General features: G+C 41.1%; 1 protein-coding gene across 2 annotated transcripts in view; it reads right to left on the bottom strand.

Moving 5' to 3' along the window:
* The window catches only part of LOC140464045 (zinc transporter ZIP11-like), a 765315-nt gene that overhangs the window by 8542 nt on the left and 740012 nt on the right, over positions 1-16761 (bottom strand). For both annotated transcript variants that reach the window (XM_072558684.1, XM_072558685.1), the window contains 2 exons: positions 14496-14594; positions 6392-6550 (listed from right to left, as the gene is read on the bottom strand). In XM_072558684.1, coding sequence (XP_072414785.1) covers positions 6392-6550; positions 14496-14594 — 258 coding nt within the window. The remainder of the gene's footprint in view (positions 1-6391; positions 6551-14495; positions 14595-16761) is intronic.

Raw genomic sequence — 16761 nt, 5'->3', positions numbered from 1 at the left:
ACAGACTTTAACCTCACACCTTCAATGTATTTTCTGAGCTGAGATGGCACCTATTGTTAAAGCTATCTTGAGAATGTAACTTTTAAAAAGTTCTGGGATTTACATATGAGGGAACAGAAACTAACATGGTCATTCTAAAAGGTGAAAGACTAAGCTAAATTTGTTTAATATTACATTCCATGACACTGCAATCCTGTTGCTATAAATTCTGTCTTATGATTCTGCTCTACAGCCACCTGAAGAAGCAGCGCTTCAAAAGCTAGTGCTTCAAAATAAACCTTTTGGAGTATAACCTGGTGTTGTGTGATGTTTAACATTTTCAGAGAACAGTTCAGAGTTATCCACACTGCTGTGGATCTGGAGTTACATATAATTCAGATGGGTTTATACAACAATTGATATACAAATTATCATGGTCACCATTACAGAGACCAGTTGTTTGGTCCAGATTTATTATTGATTTTAAATTACCACTAGCCTTGATGGGATTTTAATCTATGTCATGGGAGTATCAGTATTGACTTCGAGATGACTAGTTTTGAGACATTACTGTGACAATACCATTGCCCCTACTTGCTTTATGTAGGAGCTTATCAAAAACAAGAAGGGAAGTAGAGGTGAAAAGAATTAGGGCATATAGGATGGAAAATAAAGTTAAAATAGATTTGAAACATTTACCAACTGAAAAGGAATTCAGCGATAGCAACCTATATTTTTACAGATCATCCACTGTAGAGAAACACAAAAAGCATTTCACTATGAAACAAGATCTGACCTCAAACCAGATAAGGAGACTTTAGGTTAGCTGACCAGAAGCATGTTGGAGTTGCCCATTGGTGAAGAGAATTGTAATTTGAGGCAGCAGTTTCCACATTCGGAATCATGGCCTTCGTATTCATGGCAACCAGATAAGATAATGATGTGCTTCACAGAAAGCTTACTGGGAAGTGCAAGCTTGTTATTTAGTAAAGAGTGCAAGGGAAAGTCTGATTCCACCATAATCAAAGTCTCTTTAAGTAATTATCATTACATATAGGTATCCTGAAATAATAAATGCAACAAACATCCTTTAGATAAATGGCTGTGGAAAGTAAGAGATAAGCCCCCACCCCATCAGCAGTGGAGACTGAAGGAAGAATGGTACAAACAGCAAGGACTGAATGACATATAATGAAGGGTATAAACAGATAACCTCGCAAAAGGTCATCGGAAAACAGAGTGCATTATAAGGGAGCAGTAGCAAAACATTATTTAGTCATTATGACCTTGGGAAAATAAACAATCACAGCTTCACAAGGTACCAAACAGCACCCACTCAGTAGATGCAGCTGGCAAATGTCTGGGGAGGGGCATAACAGTCAGAGGGGAGGTGGCAAGCATTGCACGCCAATGTTGCATGTAATCATTGTAACATGGAATGTATAAATATCTTGGAGTCTGTTTCGAGTGATTTCTTCGAGGCTGCGTGGTAAGGAACTCCGAATAAACATCAATTTGTGCTGCTGATCACAGGACTCAGGCTCCCCTTTACAATTCCTCCCCAACAAAGTGTTAGGTTTTAAAAAGTGCCATAACTGAGGTAAGTGGGTCAGAGAGGTGCAGGCAGGACATTCCAGATCTTGGGGACGAGACAACTAAGAGGATGCGCCCCTCTGGTGGACCAATTAAAGATACAAAATAGGCCAAAATTTAAGAAGTGCAGATACCTTGGTTGAGAGAATGGTGAGGATTAGAGATAGGGGTGAGGCCAGGGAGGAATATGAAAAGAAGGATTAGAATTTGAAAATCATGACATTGCTTAATGGGAGCCAGTATAGGTGAGTATGCAGAGATGATAGAACAGGGCTTACTGAGAGTCATGACACAGTCAAGGACAGTCATGACTCAAGTAGTGTATAAAAGGATTACACAGGAGGCCTATACATGGAGAAACATAGATGCAGATTAGGAAGTGGGACAGGAAGAAAGACAAATGCACATTCTGCATACAAATTTCTACTTATCTGTTCTTTCATGTTCATATTTTGTTTATAGTTGAACAAACTAATCATGAGAATTGTTGGTTAAATTAAAGGGGAACTTCACTCATATCTTTGGATTTGATTGCGGCATTAGATTTTTACTCTAAACTGTGTAAGTTCAGCTTCCGGTATCTGCAGTTGTAATGTCTACCACAAGGCTGTAGACCTGCATCTCTGCCCTCATTCTAAATGGTAGCTGACTATTATTTGTTGTATTATTGTTGCAAGAGTAGAATTTGGTTCATTTATTTCACAATATGAAGAATTGATGCATTACAATTTCTAAGTGCACGTGACAGACATACAGTTAGAACATTTTGCACATTTCAGGCTATAGCAAGTGTAGATCTCATTGTGGTTACTTAAAAAATGCTTGGTCATTTAGTAATTCAGTAACCACTTGAAGTTTGGTTCCCGAACTTTACCATTTTACTATGTTAAAACAAAGAAGAATTCTGCTAAATGCAGAAAGATCAGGACTGAAGAATCTAATGTCTCAGACAGAGCCAAGCAGACAACAGGAATGGCAGTATCTGTATTGCCAAAAACTGGAGCTCTCTGTGATTAACTAAAGATCTGGCTGCAGCGATAATTTGAGTTACAATGCATGACTGCCTGTTTTACACCCAGGAATTGAAGACAGGCTGATTGAAGGGAGGAAGAAAGAAACATCTACAGGTTCAGTTGCTAAATCTATGAACCATCTAACCTCAATTGTCCAACACATGCCAAACAAGTCCATTATTACTATTCATTGCTTTCGGCTACTGTTAAAGCATGACCTGTCTTTCATTTGTTTCCTTTCAGCTTTCTTGCGTTACATCGCCTGCCCAGCTGGAATGACTGCGACTGTTGGTGAGGACACACCTCAAAAAGGGATTGACACCACATTCGCCCGTGCATGTAGGGGAGTGGGCATCCCCATTTGAAAGGATGGTAATAAGACAATGTTGATTAAAAACGGCATGACACGTTCCTATATTTAATTCTCTTAATGCCTCAGTGCAGGATCAAGCCTCAGACAATGGAAGGAATACGTGAACACTATATCGCAAATTGTAAATCCCAATGATGAATGGAAATCAATCAGCAGTCTTTTCAAGGGAATTTGCTTTGAATAACATATCCTTACCTCACTGAACACAAAATCAGCATTGCAAATTGCCATGTCGCAGAGTGGAGCAGAGACTCGATAATTATGGTCCACATGTAAATACCTGACACAGTTATAGAGTTATAGTACGAAGAGAGGCAGAGAACACTCAGAGTTGGGGTGGATGGTGATGGAGGCTGAGGGTTTAAAATGTCATTTGAGGAGATTTTTTTATTTTTGAAGTTCCTCTGGAGGATGTAAGGTGGGCATGAAAGGTAAAGGTAAAGTCACCAATGTCCCAGAGGACCAAAGGGCTGTTCTCTCATCAGAGTGAGAGAGACGACTGGTGGTCAGTTTAACCTGAGAGTCACCACGCCTCAGGTGATGGGTGAGTTTGTTAAAATGGGACCTTAAATGTAACCTCAACTGCTTTGGAAAGACATATCATACCCACCAAGTCCTCTACTTAATAAAGCTGCCAGGTTATGCGATGTGTGGGACAGTCAGAAAACTGGAGTTGAAAACAAAAATCTGGGTAACAATGAGGCTCCTCATTATCATGTTTAAACCTACCACCCACTTTCTGGGATTAGGTTGGTTTACCTCCCAACTTCAGGCTTCAGTCAAAATCGGGAATGTGAGAAATGGATATAATTTTGCGTTAGGAAACAGATTTTGGATTTTTAATACCAACCCATTACCAACGTCCCACTCTCAAGCTATTTCTTTCTATAAAAACAAAGTCACCCAAACAGTACTCTATAACGTCCAGTAAAATGTTCAAGAGTGTTCTTAATCTGTCATTAAGGCTAAGAATAGATTGCCCACATTTCTACCTGGCTAAGAAATTGCCTTTGCATGAGGAATAGCTCGAAGGAGGGAGGATAATAAAATAATTTCTAAAAAAGATATATGCCATTAAACAATTGATACCCAAGAGATAACTGCAGAGAACTCTGAGTAAGGACAGAAATAATTTCACATTTTGTGTCCACTACTCAAGAATGGAAACCTAAAAGGAGCCACAGAGTGTTGGCATTGAACAAAGATGTCCTCTTGGTGACAAAACAGTTAAATATAAGTAAAACTCCCAAAGATCACAACACTTAAAACTTACAAATCACTTCCATTCAGCACAATCGATTTAACAGCTCCACACAGTGCAATGAATAAAACTTGGAAATCAAAGCAAGAGCTGACCCCCTACCTACCAACCCATGGCCCATGCCATCACGCTACTGCTTGGCTTGCCAAGGCTTTAAAATAATTCAAATGTAAACACTGTGTATATTGCACATATCAATAATAAACTGGTAGTGAATTACAGACAATAATTCAACCTTGGACTCCTGCTGTTGTTTATAAAGCAACTGGACTTTGCTTCTGACATGACACAGCATTAGAACAGCTTTACTACATTTCTGTCTGACAGACTGCCAGATGTCCCCTTGTTTGCATTCATCTGATGAAAGGGGATCTGCCAGTTTCTATTATTTATTTTCTCCTGTGCTGATGAGCCCTCAGAGTCAAACCTGAGAGAATAAGACCTTACTCCCCACCCATAGTGCCTGTCCATAGTGCTCTTTTTTTAAGACCTTTTAGTTCCAGCCTTCTGGTCATCCTACCATTATTTTTACCTTTGAGTTATTATCTGATTCCCTTCTGAAAGATACTGTTGAATCTGTTTCCATCACCCTTTCAGACAGTACATTCCAGATCGAAACAACAGGAAGAAGTGAGAGTGTAGTGCTCATAATCCAGAAACCCGAGACAATGTTCTGGGGATATGGCAGATGGGAAAATTCAAATTCAATGACTAAATCTGGAATTAAAAGCTCATCTGACAGTAACCAATTAACCATGGTCGATTGTTGTAAAGACCCACTTGGTTTACAAACGCCCTGTAATAAATGAAATCTGTTGCCTCTACCCTGCCTGGCCTATGTACATTCCAGAACAGATCTGGTTAAATGCACTCTGAACTGGCCTCGTAAGCCACTTAATCGCCCAAACCATTACAGATCTTAAACAGAATTAAAATGAACAGACCACCGAATATCAACTGAGCCCTGTACCAGAAAGGACAATGACAAACTCAGCTCTGTTAACCCTGTATAGTCCTCCTAAATAATATCTGGAGACTTGTACCAAGATTGGGAGGACTGTCCCACAGATTAGTCAAGCAATGGCCTTGAGACTTAGTCATTTGAATGCAATCATATTTTGGAGACAATTTCCCAAACACCACAACCAACATCTGAGAGTATGTATTTGGACAAGTATACATTTGGGAGGGAGTTGTCCTTAGAGTACTCAATATTGACCCTGGATCCCACAAAGTCAGGAAAGACTCCTCGTCATTAAGACTTAAGGTCTCCATCTTCTTCAGCTGATGAATTAATACATCTTCCTGCTGAATTCCACTTGCAGGAAGGAGTGAGGGTAGTATGGGCACAGAATATACTTTGGGTGGGGTATTTCAATGTTCATTACCAAGCATGATTGAGTAATGACTGAGTTGGCAGAATAACCGACACAGCTGCTGGACTTGGTGTGTGGTGGTGATGAGGGAACCAACCAAGTCAGGCTGCTATGTCACTCAGAGGGCAGCTTGGTGTTCTTGTGTATCAAGGTAGCAGAGGTCATGGCTACAGAAGTTGCTGTCGAAGGAAACGTAGAGAGTTGCTGAAAAGCATTTTGTATTTGGTACATGATGCTGCCAGTTTGGATTGATGTTGGAGGGAGTAAATGTTGAAGGTGGATGGGGTACCAATCAAGCGGGATGCTTTGTCCTGATTAGTGTAGGGCCTCCCGCATGTAGTTGGGGCTGCACTCCTTGAGGCAAGTGGAGAATATTCCGTCATGTTCCATGATGGTACCAACCCACCCGGCCACTGGAAACAGTTTCTCCTTTTTATTTTGTTAAACCCTTTGCAATTTTAAATACCTCTATTAAATGTCCCTACAATCTTTTCAACTTTAAAGATAACAATGGCAGCTTCTCTTCTCTCACCACGGTTTTGAAGTCTCCCATTCTTGGTACAATTTTAGTACATCTCCGCTGCATGATCTGCAAGCCATGCATCTAGTGTTGAAGACTTACTGCGCACGTTCCATTATAATTTCCTATCTCTCGTTTTAATTCCCTTTCTACTTTCTTATACATAGCCCTTATGCTGAAATGCTTTCTACCCTGGTTATTTGGCAAAGGCAAAACTCATCATCACTTTGTTCTCAACTGAAGTCACAGAGAGTTGTTTTATCATTCAGGACTTACCTGAGTTGAGCTTCAGGAATAATGTCATCGATTACAACATAAACCATGGCACCAGCAGCAAAAGCCAAGGCATAGGGCAGGAGAGGCTCGGCCAGAACTACAGCAAAGGCACCAAATATTCCTGCCACTGGCTCAACCATACCACTTAGCTGACCGTACCTTCATGGTGGGAGAAATATAATCATTATTTTCACCAAAATAAAACATCTGACAAAATTGAATGAACAACTAAAATATGAAGCGGGGTACAACTGTATAAACATTTACAGTTAATTCTAGTTAGATGGTCAGCATTCATTGGGGCTCTCACTTGTGGCACAGACTTGGATCAGAAGTCTGGATTCAAGTCCCCATCAGACCAGATGCCGTATCATAACAAATCCAAACACTTTGAATATCAATAACCATTCAGGAGTCTGGAAGTGCATTTGTTGCTTATTTATGGATTCAATGTAATACCAAGGAAAAAAGAAAAATTCCAGTTTGGATCTTGGCACATGAGAGATGGAAGGCCTCCTATTAAAATTACAGGGTACCAATGTGCTGCAAGTTTTACTGTCATCGAAGAATTTCTTATCTTTAAAGGCAATTGAGGGCGGTTAGAAAGGTGGATCCACAGTTATTTATAGAATTACAGGACCATAAAATAGGACAGCAGAGAATGAAGTAATAGGATTAGAAATTAACTTCCGCTTCTAATTTAGTGGAAATTTATTGCTTTTAGCGTCAATTTTGACGTCTTTTGTGAAGTATTTTGGAAGACATATAGGAATGGGGAGTTGATTCCTGCAGAACAGGGAGTCCATCGGAAAAGGGTGGAGATTTGATTTCAATACTCATTCATTAAGCCACATGAGGAAAAATACTTGTTGGCAGCAAACGATTACAATCAAAAACGCATTGCTTAAGAGGGTGATTCAATTGTGGTTTTCAGAATGAACTGGAAAAACATCTGAGGGGGAAAAGAATTGCAGGGTTCTAGAACAAAGGGAGGAGTGGGACTACCTCAAGTGCAGTTTCTTTCCCCCTTTAAATAATTCTTGAGTAGCAAATGCTTTTGAAACTTGCACGTTTGTTAACTGTTTAAAGCACTACCAGCAACTGTCAAAAAAAGTATTCTTCTGTGTGTGAACACCCAAGACAAGTGGTCTTCAAGCAAGGGATAAACTTCAAAAAGGCATTAAATTGCGGGAACTGAGAAACAGAAGGAGTGGGGGAGAAGGAGAGAATTAAGCAAGGCTGAAGTGATAAGCTTTGAAAGGGGTTTTGAAGAAAAATAAAGAAGATACAGTGCTGAGAGACACAGGAAAAACGTTCCAAAATGCTGGCCTGCATCATTGGAAGGCACAAAGCTGAAAGTTGACAGAAAAAGTGGTAAAGAGAGTCAAAATGAGAAGAGTGTAGGTACATAGGGCTGGCTGCGGATGGAAAAGATGAGATTATAGGGGGATTTATCATTAAGAATAAAGGTTTCAACTGATTGATGCTGATGCTAATGAGAGATCAGTGAACCTCAGATAGCTCAAGGGTATTTGAGAACTGGACTGAGTGTGGTTTAGGTACAAGCACTGAAATCTGCCAGTAACTGACAAACAGAAGGCAGCAACCAGAATATATTTGACTGGATAGAACATTTCTGAAAAGAAAATGGATTAAGTCGTTGCCCCTGAGGGCACTGAAGGGGAAATTCTACCCTCATCCCCACCAACTAAATCTTGCCCCAAACACAGAGAAAAGTCACGCCAGGTACAAAGATGAACTTAAACTATTTGCTCAGACAAGATCTGTCACGCTACAGAGTATCACAACACTGTGAGAAGCGGTGCCTGATAGGAACTATCAGGAAGCTCAGGATTATAGATAACACTAAGTATCTGCCGAGAAACCTGCTTTCTGTTGCTATACAAGCCACTCAATGTGATGACATGTAGGTATTTGATCAAAGCAGGTTGCACTGAAAAGAAAATGTTTTATCTCCCAAATAAAGACAGATTTGGTTGGGAAGGAGACAAAAAGTTAACTGCCAATAAGATAAGACAAAGAACAGCCAATCAGGAGGTTTGTGACTCGGTGGAATACTACACTGTTAGTTTTTCTTAGCAGTGATCTTTCCTGTGAAGTCTCCCAGTGCGATGTATATAATGTTGCTATTGTCACTTTTCATACATTCGCATGGATTCTTTTACAATGCATCGTTTGAGAGCTGTAACCATTTCAGGGAACTTGGACAGCACAGTGAGCCTTGAAAAATGGTTTCTTTTCAAAGTCAGTTTAGGGAGTACAACATCCAATGTGGCAAATATGTGCAGCTGATGGGAAACTTTGCACCCTGACCATAGACACAGAGCTGAGGCTAGGCCGTGCTGCCTTCGCATGATTGAACGACAAGATGGCACCCAAATGATGGCACCCAATTGCAAAATCAGTCTTTGGAATCAGCCTTCTTTAAGATACATCCTATTACAGTCAAAGACTCTTCTGGAATTCATATTCGACCTACTTTAACTGTGTAATTGCTCAATTCAAAAAGTGCAATTGCCTCAGCTATTTGGTTTCTAAGATCCCTAAAGTTGATCCTTTTCAGTTTTTTCCTGTAATTTCTCTTTATTGCTCTGATTACTCAATGTCAGACAGGAGTCTGACAATTTAGCTACAGTGGAGAGGTCAGGTTACCTTGTGGCCAGTTCGAGCTGGGTGTTGTCACTGTACCTGTGAAAACTAATTTATGTTTTCAGATAATGAGGAAAATGTATTTCAATCTGGAGAAGTACAACATTATGTATTTGGGGAAGGCAAACGTAACCATAAGACTACAGACCTTCAGATATAGGAGCAGGATCAGGCCATTAGGCTCATTGATTCTGCTCCACCATTTGATCCTGGCTGATATGTTTCTCAACCCTATTCTCCTTCTCCCCATAACCTTTGATTCCCTTACCGATCAAGAACTTATCTTTTGTTTTCTTAAGTGGCCTCCACAGCCTTTTGCAGCAATGAGTTTCACAGAGTCACCACCCTCTGGCTGAAGAAATACCTCCTCCTCTCAGTTCTAAAGGGTCATCCCTTGACTCTGAGGCTGTGCTCTTGATCTCTCCTGTTAGTGGAAACATTTTCTCCATGTCCACTCTATCCAGGCCACTCAGTATTCTGTAAGTTTCAATCAAATCCTCCTCATTCTCTAAACTCCATCGGGCACAGACTCATTCTTCAACTGCTCCTCATATGACAAGCCTTTCATTCTTCCAAATCTCCTGTGGGTGCCCTCCAAGGCGAGCACATCCTTCCTTAGCTATGGGGCCCAAAACTGCTCACAATATTCCAAATGTGGTCTGACCTAAGCCTTATACAACTTCAGCTGTACATATTTACTCTGTATTCTAGCCCTCTTGAAATGATTCTAAGTCCCAACTGGTTTGCACGTTAACCTTAACTAGGACTCCTTAGTCCCTTTGTGCTTCAGATTTCCAAAATCTTTCACCAAAGAGAAAAGAGCCTCAGACTCTATTCTTCTTACCAAAGTGCATGGCTTCAACTTTCCCATTTCTTATTCAATCTGCTCCTTCTTTGCCCACTCTCCCAACCTGTCCATGTCCTCCTGAAGTCTCCCGACCTCCACAACAGTATATGCCCCTCCATATATCTTTGCGTCATCTGGAAAACTTAGGAATAATTCCCTCAGTTCCTTTGGCCAGATCATTAATGTAAAACATGAATAGTTATGTTCCCAACATGGAGGCCCAGTGAAACTCCACTCATTGGTTGCTATCCTGGAAAAGACCCATTATCCCCATTCTCTGCCTTCTGCCAGTCAGCAAATCCTCTAGCCTTACCAGTACCTTACCCCTATTTCCATGGGTTCTTACTTTACTAAGCAGCCTCCTGTGCCATATCTTATCAAGTGAATACAGTATAAACAGGAGGGTATTGAGAGGGGTAGAGGAAGTGCATGTCCACAGGTTGCTGAAGGTGCCAGGGAGGTAAGGTGGTAAAGAATGCATATGTGTTCCTTCATCAGGAGAGGTATTAAATACAAAATCAAGGATGCAACGCTGAAACTATATATGACTTTTTCATGTAGAGGGTAGTACGTGTATGGAATGAGCTGCCAGAGGAAGAGGTGGAAGTTAGTACAATTGCAACATTTAAAAGGCGTCTGAATATGGGTATATGAATAGGAAGGGTTAAGAGGGATATGGGCCGGGTGCTAGCAGGTGGGACTTGACTGGGTTGGGATATCTGTTCGGCATGGATGGGTTGGACCAAAGGATCTATTTCCGTGCTGTACACCTCTATGACTCTATAACAATGGTTAGGCCACAATGGAGTTTTGTGTATAGTTTTGGTCACCATATTTCAGGAAGGACATAATTACCAAAGGAGAGTCATAGAGATGTACAGCAGGGAAGCAGACCCTTCACTCCAACCCGTCCATGCTGACCAGATATCCCAACCCAATCTAGTCCCACCTGACAGCACCTTTTAGATTAGATTAGATTAGATTAGATTAGATTACTTACAGTGTGGAAACAGGCCCTTCGGCCCAACAAGTCCACACCGCCCCGCCGAAGCGCAACCCACCCATACCCCTACATCTACCCCTTACCTAACACTACGGGCAATTTAGTATGGCCAATTCACCTGACCTGCACATCTTTGGAGTGTGGGAGGAAACCGGAGCACCCGGAGGAAACCCACGCAGACACGGGGAGAATGTGCAAACTCCACACAGAGAGTCGCCTGAGGCGGGAATTGAACCCGGATCTCTGGCGCTGTGAGGCAGCAGTGCTAACCACTGTGCCACCGTGCCGCCCACTGCCACCGTGCCGCCCTGGCCCATACCCCTCCAAACCCTTCCTATTTATATACCCATCCAAATGCCTCTTAAATATTGCAATTGTACTAGTCTCCACCACTTCCTCTGGCAGTTCATTCCATACATGTACCACCCTCTGCATGAAAATGTTTCCCCTTAAGTCTCTTTTATATCTTTCCCCTCTCAACCTAAACCTTTACCCTCTAATTCTGGACTCCCCCACCACAGGGAAAGGACTTTGTCTATTTATCCTATTCATGCCCCTCATGATTTTATAAACCTATATAAGGTCATCCGTCAGCCTCCAACGCTCCAATGAAAACAGCCCTGGCCTATACAAACTCTCCCCATAGCTCAAATCCTCCAACCCTGGAAAACATCCTTGTAAATCTTTTCTGAACCCTTTCAAGGTTCACAACATCTTTCTGATAGGAAGGAGACCAGAATTGCATGCAATATTTCAACAGTGGCCTAACCAATGTACTGTACAGCCGCAACACAACCTTGCAACTCCTGTACTCAATACTCTGACTAATAAAGGAAAGCATACCAAACTGCAGAATTTTGGGAAAGCAAATCTTAGCAGGACTTATACATTTAATGGTAAGGTCCTAGGGAGTGCTGCTGAACAAAGAGACCTTGGAGTGCAGGTTCATAGCTCCTTCAAAGTGGAGTCGCAGGTAGATAGGATAGTGAAGAAGGTGTTTGGTATGATTTCCACTACACCTCCAATTTTGGTGTCATTTGCAAACCTACCAACTATAACATCCAAATTATTTATATAAATGATGAAAAGTAGTGGACCCAGCACCGATTCTTGCGGCACTCCAATGGTCACAGGCCTCCAGTCTGAAACTCAACCCTCCACCACCACCCTCTGTCTTCTACCTTTCAGCCAGTTCTGTATCCAAATGGCTAGTTCTCCCTGTATTCCATGAGATCTAACCTTGCTAATCAGTCTCCCATGGGGAACCTTGTCGAATGCCTTATTGAATTCCATATAGATCCTGTCCACTGCTTTGCCCCCATCAATCTTCTTTATTATTTCTTCAAAAAACTTAATCAAGTTTGTCAGACATGATTTCCCAGGCACAAAGCCATGTTGACTACTCCTAATCAGTCTTTGACTTTCCAAATACATGTACATCCTGTCCTTCAGGATTCCCTCCAACAACTTGCTTCCCACTGACGTCAGGCTCACTGGTCTATAGTTCCCTGGCTTGTCCTTTCCACCCTTCGTAAACAGTGGCACCACATTAGCCAATCTCCAGTCTTTCGGCACCTCACCTGTGACTAACGATGATACAAATATCTCAGTAAGAGGCCCAACAATCATTTCTGTAGCTTCCCACAGTGTTCTATGGGACACCTGATCAGGTCCTGGGGATTTATCCACTTTTGTGCGTTTCAAGACATCCAGCTCCTCCTCCTCTGTAATATGGACATTTTTCAAGATGTCACCATCTACCTCCCTACATTCTATATCTTTCATGTTCTTTTCCATTGTAAATACTGATGCAGAATACTCGTTTAGTATCTCCTACATCTCCTGCAGCTCCACACAAAGGACACCTTGCTGATCTTTGAGACGTCCTATTCTCTCCCTAGTTACCCTTTTGTCCGTAATGTATTTGTAAAAACTCTTTGGATTCTCCTTAATCCTATTTACCAAAGCTAGCTCATGTCCCCTTTTTGTCCTCCTGATTTCTCTCTTCGGTATACTCGTACAGCCTTTATATTCTTCTAAGGAATCATTCGATCTATCCTCTCTATACCTTACATATGCTTCCTTCTTTTTCTTAACTAAACCCTCAATTTCTTTAGTCATCCAGCATTCCCTATATCTTCCAGCCTTTCCTTTCACCCTAACAGGAATATACGTTCTCTGGACTCTCCTTATCTCATTTCTGGAGACTTCCCATCTTCTAGCTGTCCCTTTACCAGCGTGCATCTTCCCTCAATCAGCTTTTGAAAGTTCTTGCCTAATAGCGTCAAAATTGGCCTTTCTCCAATTTAGGACTTCAACTTTTAGATCTGGTCTATCCTTTTCCATCACTATTTTAAAACTAATAGAATTATGGTCACTGGCTCCAAAGTGCTCCCCCACTGACACGTCAGTCACCTGCCCTGCCTTATTTCCCAAGAGTAGGTCAAGTTTATTTGGAGGAGATTTACAAGAATGTTGCTAAGACGTGAGAAGTGCACGTATGAGGAAAGATTAGATAGAGTCATACAGATGTACAGCACGGAAACAGACGCTTTGGTCCAACCTGCCCATGCCAACTAGATATCCCAACCTAATCGAGTTCCAGCATTATTTTCCTTAGAACAGAGGAGGCTGTGAGGTGACATAATTGAGGTATACAAAATAACTAGAGGCATACAGGGGACGCAGGGGGGAACGACCCGTTTCCTCTTGTAGATCGGTCAATTACAAGGGGTGGCAGATTTAAAGGTGATTCATTGGGGACTTGAAGAAAAGAACCTTTTCATCCAGAGGGTTCTGGGTATCTGGAATTCACTGCTCAATTTGGTGACCAAGGTGGAAACCCTCAACTCATTTTAAAGGAACCTGGGTCTGCACCTGAAGGGCTTTGACCTGCAGAGCTATGGACTGTGTGCCAGGAAGTAGCGCTCGAATGTGTGAGACAGGAACAGAAATTGCAGGAGAATCTCAGGAGGTCTGGGAGTACCTGTGGAGAGAAAGCAGAGCTAACATTTTGGGTCCAGTGACGCTCCATCAGAACTAGTACTTACAATGGGTGGCTAGTTTATTCAGCTATCACACACGATAGGCTGGATGGTCTTTCTCTGTGATGTTATTTTACTGTGGTGCTGTGTCACCCAGCAGCAATGTGTAGATGAGAAATAGAAAGTGTCGAGGATAGATTCTCAGGGGACACCAGAGGTCAGGGTGACAGAGCAGGAAGGGAAACTATGGCTAAGTATTGGACAATCGGATTAAACTAGTTAGGTGACTACTGCGGACACTGGACCTTTTTCTGTGCAGATCTCTTAGAGTCTAAGACACGGAAAGGTGATTCTCTGGTTGTAATTATCATAAGAATGCAATTAGGGGAAACTAATCCAACTTGTAAAATGGATGATAATGGAGAATAATCTGGTCCCTTTAAAGTGTCAGATAAGTATTCTGACATCAGTAGGTGCACATTGAAACTGAATGCTATTAAGACATCTACTTGAATTTCTCCTATAGATTTTGAAATGAGTTAATCTGATTTGCTGTAGTTGAAGAAGTGTATCAGCTCCAGAAACGTAGCTTTCACTCACCAGAACGCTTTCCATGTGGAAACCCCTGCACCTCGCAATGGCAAACTGACAGCCAGGCCTTCTGGGAAGTTCTGCAGGCCAATTCCAATAGCTAGGTTCCTATGAACAAAAAATAAATATGCATGAAGAGATGATGCTGACTGATAATACGAGGTAAAATTTGCACATCTTGCAGTGACGAATGGAATTCAAAAGGAAGCTGTAACCTTTACTCAGCTGCTTCCCCTCTGTCAGTCTCTAATGATAAATGGTCATGAGATGTGATTTGGTGTTTTCTCTTTCTGTGTTCATTGTTTATGTTAGGAAGCACTCATAACCCAGAAATTAGAGAATGATTTATAGGTTTCAAGGTGCTCCTCACTCTCAGAACAAATGTTATGATCTGGGGAATCTGGTCTATTTTCCTTGAAAAATGCATTTCCAATGAGCAACTTTTACCTGCATCTAACATGAGCAGTCAGCCCTTAAGATTTATCACTTAATCCTTGAGAGACAGCTGTATTAGAAAATATAATTGATGCTTTCCAGGAAATTAAGGACTTAAATATCTTTGTGGCAATTTACGGCATTGTTGACATTTCCTAACTGGAATTCCGAATGACAAAAGCAATTGTTCTGATTTACTGCCAAATTCATCATAACCAACTTCTGTGGAAATGTCCTCAAGTAGTTCATTCTTGCGTGGGATGTTCAACTATCTAAAGCTGGTGTCTGAGGCAAGTTTAACTGTCCCAGTTTCACAATATTATGCCATTGTTATGATAGTGGTAAAACTGGGCTATCATCTTTTGACTTTTATTATTTGTTTTTTAATATCTATGACCTAACACAGACTAAAATGGGTTAAAGAAAAAAGAAATCACTGACTTAAGATGGCTGCAGTGGTCACCTGACCCAGTTGAGCCAAACTCATGAAACCATCGATGAAGAATACCCAGGCTAAACTGAATCAATACAGTATATCATTAAAATGATTGGAATCAGTCATTCAGAGATATATCTCCTTGATTTACACTTTTCTGGAAGTTTCAGATATTGGGATGACAGATTTGCCTGCAGATGATATGTTTTTGTTAAAAAAAAATTGAAGTCACAGATGGGAATACATAAAGGAACTATTTTTAGGTAACATTTTTTGAGCCAAGACAGAAAGAGGGAAAGGTGGATTTGTAACAGCAAACTGGAAGGTTTGTTCTCTCTCCCCTATTTCTTTCAGCTTCTCTTGAAGGATCATGTCTAGTGATAATGCAAATTGGAAAAAAAGTCTATTCACCAAGGTCAAAAACATACCTATTAATTTTTCTACTGTTGAGGTTACAAATTAAACATGGTGGTCTAAGGTTAAATCTGACACATCAAGTACTATATAGACTTTTTCTTAAACTGCATTTCTTTGACCTTACTTTTTTTGTACAAGGCAAATGCCCCCTTTTAAACTTTGTGTACGTGTTTGCTCTTATGTTTTTTTATTTGAGGGGTTTTAATAAGTAATAAAATTCCTCTTTCTTTCACTCACAAAAATGAGTGGTTAGCACCGCTGCCTCACAGCACCAGAGACCCGGGTTCAATTCCAGCCTCGGGCGACTATTTGTGTGGATTTTGCATGTGCACCTGCACATGTCTGCGTGGGTTTCCTCCAGGTGCTCCGGTTTCCTTCCACAGTCCAAAGATGTGCAGGTTAGGTGAATTGGTCATGCTAAATTGCCCATAGAGTTAGGTGCATTAGTTAGGGGGAATGGGTCTGGGGGGGTTACTCTTCAGAGGGTCAGTGTGGACTATTTGGGCTGAAGGGCCTGTTTCCAATCTGTAGGGAATCTAATCTTGACCCAATATGACATTTTAAGCAAAGATTAAATACAGTATGATATGGCTGCTCAGAATAAGAATATGAATTAAATAAGCAATGTTTAGGCCACGCCTCCTCCACGCCTGGTTGTACCACGGTTTGCACAGAATTACTTCAACCAGAGTAAAGAAAGTTTGCACTTTTGGAACTGTGGTATTTCATTGACTCCAATAGTTGCCTTCATCGAACATTATATATCACTTCTGCCAATTAGCAAAATTATTTTTCCATTGTGAAGCTTGTGTGAGCATAATTTTAAATACTCTTTCAGTTCTCTATCTCTGTGTGTCCATCTGACCATTATTGCCTGAGAATATCCTTTGAATAGAAATTGTAAGGCCTTTGTAACCATGGTAATATAAAGTTCAAAATTAATTAGATATAGATATTCAGGAAACCAATGCAAAATAGTAATATCAT

Source organism: Chiloscyllium punctatum, chromosome 39, assembly GCF_047496795.1.
Source record: "Chiloscyllium punctatum isolate Juve2018m chromosome 39, sChiPun1.3, whole genome shotgun sequence".
NCBI classification, from domain to species: domain Eukaryota; kingdom Metazoa; phylum Chordata; class Chondrichthyes; order Orectolobiformes; family Hemiscylliidae; genus Chiloscyllium; species Chiloscyllium punctatum.
The sequence above is the reverse complement of the archived record's forward strand: the minus strand, read 5'-3'. Positions and strand labels throughout refer to the sequence as shown.